The following is a 7,062-nucleotide window of genomic DNA, read 5'->3' as shown; positions in this document are numbered from 1 at the left end:
TCCATCCTCCATCCATCAGTCGTCCTCCATCAATATGTCTGTCTGTCTGTCTGTGGCCTTGTACCCTTCCCAACACCCAGTCTCACCCTCATGGGAAACACGTAAACAGACGCCATTCTATCCATACAACCACCAACCATTAACGCCACAAGCAGACCAATGCTGTCATTACAATGTAAATCCAAGTTGCATAAAAGTTTTCTAGCTTGATGAATTAACACACAACATTCCTATCTGTTTTATAATGCACAGTCAGCATAGCCTATTGACCAGCAAACCCTAGCCCACCCCCACCCCCACCCCCACACCCAACCCCCTATCCCCGGGTTATCTGCCTGAGCGGAGATGAGAAAACTGGGGAAGGACATCAGTGCATCGTCTGGGTTGAAGGCTCGTCAAGAGAGACGGGCGGAATCGTGAATAAAACGCCAAGGCTTCCCCAAATCCGAGCGTCTCTCAGTTCCCACATTCGAAGAAAAACAGCCTTGATTACCATAAATACTATGAATATTTATCAACACACTTATGACTTCCATTATGGGAAATCTATAACGGGCATGACAAGGCTTATGACTGGACGCCATTGATTGGTGAAACAAGGGAAGTACCGCGAGGCCCCACAGGGGTGGTCGTAGGGCGGGATTTTACATAAATGACCATTAGTATTTTTGTTCGTAAATTATTACAATGAATGAACTTGCATATGTCTACTCTACCTTATCCTCGGTGTGGCTTGGTGTGGCTTGTCGTGGCTGGGTGTGGCTGGGTGTGGCTGGGTGTGGCTTGTGGCTTGGTCGGTGTGGCTTGGTGTGGCTTGTCGTGGCTGGGTGTGCCTGGGTGTGGCTTGTGGCTTGGTCGGTGTGGCTTGGTGTGGTTTGTCGTGGCTGGGTGTGGCTGGGTGTGGCTTGTGGCTTGGTCGGTGTGGCTTGGTGTGGCTTGTCGTGGCTGGGTGTGGCTGGGTGTGGCTGGGTGTGGCTGGGTGTGGCTTGTGGCTTGGTCGGTGTGGCTTGGTGTGGTTTGTCGTGGCTGGGTGTGGCTTGGTGTGGCTTGTGGCTTGGTCGGTGTGGGTTGTTGAGGTTCTGTTTGTTTTGGTGTAGCTGGGTGTGGCTTGCTGTGGCTGGGTGTGGCTTGATGCCGCTGGGTGCGGCTTGGTGTGGCTTGGTGTGTTTCAGTGTGTTTCGGTGTGGCTGGGTGTGGCTCGGTGTGGCTTGGTGTGTTTCATTGTGTTTCGGTGTGGCTGGGTGTGGCTCGGTGTGGCTTGGTGTGTTTCATTGTGTTTCGGTGTGTTTCGGTGTGGCTGGGTGTGGCTCGGTGTGGCTTGGTGTGTTTCATTGTGTTTCGGTGTGGCTGGGTGTTGCTTTGTGTGGCTTGGCGGCTCGCTGTGGATTGGTGTGACTTGGTGCGGCCTGGTGTAACGCGGTGTGGCTTGGTGTGGCTTGGTGTGGCTAGATGTGGCTCGGTGTGGCTAGGTGTGGGTGTAGCTGGGTGTGGTTTGCTGTGGCTTGGCTTGGTGTGGCTGGGTGTAACGCGGTGTGGCTGGGCGTGGCTTGGTGTGGCTTGGCTTGGCTTGGTGTGGCTTGGCTTGGTGTGGCTTGGTGTGGTTTGGCTTGGTGTTGCTGGGTGTGGCTTGGTGTAACGCGGTGTGGCTTGGTGTTGCTGGGTGTGGCTTGGTGTAACGCGGTGTGGAGCTTGGTGTGGCTAGGCGTGGCTAGGCGTGGCTGGGTGTGGGTGTAGTTTGGTGTGGCTGGGTGTAACTCGGTGTGGGGGTGTGTGGGTGTTGCTGGGTGTGGTTGGGGTGGCCTGGTGTGACTCGGTGTGGCTGGGTGTGGCTGGGTGTCGCTGTTGTGGTTCGGTGTGGCTTGTGTGGCAAGGTGTGCCTGGGTGTGGCTGGATGTGGCTTGGTGTGGCTGGATGTGGCTGGATGTGGCTTGGTGTCGCTGGATGTGGCTTGGTGTCGCTGGATGTGACTTGGTGTCGCTGGATGTGGCTTGGTGTCGCTGGGTGTGACTTGGTGTGGCTCGGTGTGATTCGGTGTGGCTTGTGTGGCAAGGTGTGGCTGGGTGTGTCTGGATGTGGCTGGGTGTGCCTGGGTGTCGCTGGGTGTGACTCGGTGTGGTTCGGTGGGGCTGGGAGCGGCTCTGTGTAGTGATACACACACATTCACAGGAGCAAGTGTCAATTAAACAAAATAGGTGTTTTTTAGTACTTGTATTTTTATATTATTTTGATTTTAATTACTCTGAATATGTCTTAGTGAACAGAACAATCACCGTATGTTGACAGGAAATCTACTTATATTTGTACAATATGTTCCTTTAAAAGCAATCATTTCATGAGTTTTTACTCAATATTCTACACCGAAACTCTGTCAAAGTGCTGGCTCGGCTTAGAGATGAAGGTTACCAATGATATTAGGTCCAAAATGCATGTATGCAGTTGCTGCTTAACGCACGCACGCACGCACGTCCGCGAGCATGTATGACTGTATACTATGTTTGATGCATACCAATCTCTGTCACTCGCGGGTGTTGTGCTCACCTATACGCATGCGCAGTGAACGCACATAAGCCAGGGCTAAACACTGAAACACTCACCCGGCTGCCACCTCAAGTCCATACTGAATGTGGCTAGCCCCTCGAGACAAGTTCATTTAAAGGGCGAAGACAAGGATAAATATTGAGCCCCGAGCTGTTTAAAATGACTATGAATTAAAACAGTTGATAAGGATGAACTTGATCTATAACTGTTTGCCCGCCTCTTGGAAACAAATATTGAATTTCAAAACAGGAGAAAAGAAAATGTGATGATTTCTTTGAAAAAAAAGCATAAAAATGTAATCCAATCGATATCATAAATGAAAGTTTATTTGTATTTTATGTGCGATAAATCTGAACAAATCGATTACTGATTAATGTCGGTGTGAAAAACAGTCGGAGGTTTCTCAGCTGTTAACATTAGGCTTGTTAAGGTCGAGCCTATTCTTTAAAATGTTTCTACATTCAAATCAACCCCGTACTTTCATATTGATTTGATGTTTAAGAGTTTCAAAGTTTTGAATAAAATCGAAAAAGTACATCAGTTTCCTTGTACAAATCAACGCCCTGCTATATTGGATTTCACGCTGTGGTTGGCCAACCTCCTACGTCAAGTCATGTGAAATGCCTGAACAAAATAAATAATTTTTTTTTTTATAGTTTTACGTTCATTTCAGATGTGCAATACTCTTTTGTTATAATGTATTTTGTAGTCGTCACCGCGGCAGACATGACACTGTTTAACTGATTGCACGCTGAGAGAAAATATGTCCTATTTCCATCATTAAATGAGACAACACGGATTACTCCTAATATGCATGTGTTAATGGTATACACTATTTCAGTATGCCTATCAAAAGTTTAGTGATATGTATTACCACCCGACAGTGTTAGTTTGTTCGCTGTTTGAGACCGCACTGACAATATTCCAGCTATGTGACGGCGGTCTGTAAATAATCGAATCTGGACCAGACAATCCAGTGATTGACACCATGAGCAGCAATCCACGCAATTTGGGATGCGATGACATGCATCAACCATGTCAGCGAGCCTGACCACCCGGTCCTGTTAGTCAGCTCTTACGACAAGCATAGTCACGTTTTACGGCAAGCATGCTGAAGACCCATTCTACCCCGGATCTTCACGGATCCCACCCGACAGTGAACAGTTTTATGCGTACGTGTATACTTTAAAGAATTATTCTACAGAATGTTCTCAATACACATGTGTGTCTTCCAAACGCAGTGCGGTGTCCCCCGAGATGAGATTACTGGAATATTGGTAAAAGCGGCGAAAACCCATACTCACTCACTCACTCTGGACTAATTGTATTTGAATGGAGCCAAAATCTTGAATACATTATTAATATATAGTCAGAAATCCCATGGGTGTTATTTTTAGGGCTGCAAAGAATAAACGATAAGGCGAATACGATTCGTATAATGAATATAGGGTAACGAATAAGAATATTTATTCACGAATAAAAACAAGTCAGCAGTTGATGTATTATTTATGATATTCAGTGAAACAAAAACAAAATACATTATTTGACATGGTTTGTTAATTATTAATTTATTATACATTGATATGCTTCACTTATCCAGGTACTGGTGTCTGCTCAAATGCGACAATGACCAGTGACTAAAATACTGTCACTGAAGAAATCTATGCATATAACATGTTCTTATGGATATTTTAAGGGTCAGGGTATGTAAATGCACATGAATGCATATTCATGAATATTCGATTCTAGTGACCGCGAATAACGAATTCAATTCATGAATGGATACGGTTCGATTCACCAAATACGCGAGTGAATCGTAACAGCCCTAGACCGCCTCCGTGGTCTAATGGTAGAGCGTCCGCCCGGAGAGCGGAAGGTCCGGGGTTCGATCCCCAGCCGCGTCATACCAAAAGACGTTAAAGATGGTACTTGTTGTTACCCTGTCTGGCGCTCGGCATTAAGGGGGTAAAACAAGGACTGGTCGGCTCGGAGTCAGTATACTGTGTCTGAGTGGGGTATTCATGTTAAACTGCGGCATGTTATCTCAGTGTGCTAGCACTATAAATCGGCATCAGTCCGGACTAGTTCAAGCAGCCACACACACACACACGTCCATGCACGTCGCTATATAAGTGCAATAATCTTGGACGCGACGTTAAATCCCATTTCACCTCACCTCACCCGTAACAGCCCTAGGTGTTAAATAAGATGACATGCGTACTGTTTCCGCGAACACCGGGCGTCATCACTTTAACCTTACAACGATTTGTAGGTACAGGTTCTTGATTTTGTCGCCACGGTTTTCTTTTGTCGTTGTACTGTTTCTTGTACCCGGGAGACGAAAATGAAAACCCTTAATCCTAAAGTATATAAAACGCCAATGTAAGAGAATAACCAGTCTTCATTATCCGCCGAAACTGACCCCATTTGGCATAAGTGACAAAAGGTTTATCTTATTCAATTCCCTATTTTGATTTGTACCATATGGTCTCCTGTTTTCTTAAGTGAACATTTGACTTGCCTTGCCTGTGCATGTGTTTGTGACGCGTGCCACCGATGGGACCGGGTACGCTCACCTTTTCGCGAACACCTGGTATCATCGCTATTTGGTTCATAAACACATGATCATGATATAGTCGGACTCGCACGGCGGACTCTGCTTATGGCAGATATTTCTTATGATTATGTTAAAGATTTTGTGGCTTTTATTTACCACTCCGACGTATGAGAAGGTATTGACAGTGACACCGGTTGTGAGTGAGTGAGTGAGTGAGTATGGTCTTACGCCGCTTTTAGCAATAATCCAGCAATATCACAGCAGGGGACACCAGAAACGGGCTTCACACATTGTACCCATGTCGGGTATCGAACCCGGGTCTTCGGCGTGACGAGCGAACGCTTCAACCACTGGGCTACCCGACCGCCCCTGACACCGGTTGTCCATCAGCACTGTTCAATATAAAAAGTACATTTGTCTTTCCATGTCAAATAATATATTTATCGCACCGTGTGATCAACAAAGGTTGATATTTTGATGAACATAGCTGATATTTATGCTTCTACTCTGAAACCCATTGCGTTATTGAGGAAACCTGCAAGTGGCACCGGTATAACGTCTTTTTTCCAAAGAACTGTCGATTTTATGTTTTCAGATAACGATTTCATCCGAGAAAGCATGATTAGATCTGTCATTTATAACCTTCTTCACAAGATGGTTCATCTGACGTTACCCTTATAGCCATGAGAATACACATCTGACGCTCTGTGTACAATACATGGTTCATCTGACCTTGCTGTGACATGTCACAAGGATATATGTCCGGGAAAATACCAGATGGTGTATTTGTTTACAGAAGAAGCAATCGCAGGCATGTCTTTTATGAAATTTCCTTAGGTGTTCACATTAATTCACATGTAACATTTATTGATGCCTTTCTCCTTGACTTGTCTTAACGACGTCACCATATTCTTCCACCCGCTCTAACGACGTCATCATGTTCACACATCCGGTCTAACGACGTCACCATGTTCACCCATCCGCTCTTACGAGGTCACTATGTTCACCCACCCGCTCTAACGACGTCACCATCTTCAACCACCCGCTCTTACGACGTCAGTATGTTTACCCACCCGGTCTAACGACGTCACCATGTTCACCCACCCGCTCTAACGACGTCACCATGTTCAACAACACGCTCTAAACGAAGTCAGTATGTTCACCCACCCGGTCTAACGACGTCACCATGTTCACCCACCCGCTCTAACGACGTCAGTATGTTCACCCACCCGCTCTAACGACGTCACCATGTTCACCAAACCGCTCTAACGACGTCAGTATGTTCACCCACCCGCTCTTACGACGTCACCATGTTCACCCACCCGCTCTAACGACGACAGTATGTTCACCCACCCGCTCTAACGACGTCACCATGTTCACCAAACCGCTCTAACGACGTCACCATGTTCACCAACACGCTCTAACGACGTCACCATGTTCACCAAACCGCTCTAACGACGTCACCATGTTCACCCACCCGCTCTTACGACGTCACCATGTTCACCCACCCGCTCTTACGACGTCACCATGTTCACCCACCCGGTCTAACGACGTCACCATGTTCACCCACCCGCTCTAACGACGTCAGTATGTTCACCCACCCGCTCTGACGACGTCAGTATGTTCACCCACCCGCTCTTACGACGTCACCATGTTCACCCACCCGCTCTAACGACGTCAGAATGTTCACCCACCCGGTCTAACGACGTCACCATGTTCACCCACCCGCTCTAACGACGTCAGTATGTTCACCCTACCGCTCTGACGACGTTAGTATGTTCACCCACCCGCTCTTACGACGTCAGTATGTTCACCCACCCGGTCTAACGACGTCACCATGTTCACCCACCCGCTCTAACGACGTCAGTATGTTCACCCACCCGTTCTAACGACGTCACCATGTTCACTTAACCGCTCTAACGACGTCACCATGTTCACCCACCCGCTCTAACGACGTCACCATGTTC

The 7,062-nt window shown here is 47.2% G+C and overlaps 1 protein-coding gene across 1 annotated transcript in view; it reads right to left on the bottom strand.

Moving 5' to 3' along the window:
• Window positions 1–707: 707 nt before the first annotated feature.
• The window catches only part of LOC124136548 (extensin-like), a 62,669-nt gene continuing 56,314 nt past the window's right edge, over window positions 708–7,062 (bottom strand). The window contains exons 2-3 of the mRNA XM_048393746.1: window positions 1,497–2,138; window positions 708–1,187 (exon numbers count right to left, since the gene is read on the bottom strand). Coding sequence (XP_048249703.1) covers window positions 708–1,187; window positions 1,497–2,138 — 1,122 coding nt within the window. The remainder of the gene's footprint in view (window positions 1,188–1,496; window positions 2,139–7,062) is intronic.

Source organism: Haliotis rufescens, unplaced genomic scaffold (assembly GCF_023055435.1).
Source record: "Haliotis rufescens isolate VD_foot unplaced genomic scaffold, xgHalRufe1.0.p SCAF_12, whole genome shotgun sequence".
In the NCBI taxonomy this organism is placed as follows: Eukaryota; Metazoa; Mollusca; class Gastropoda; order Lepetellida; family Haliotidae; genus Haliotis; species Haliotis rufescens.
Note: the sequence above shows the minus strand (reverse complement) of the source record. Positions and strands in the feature narration are given on the sequence as shown.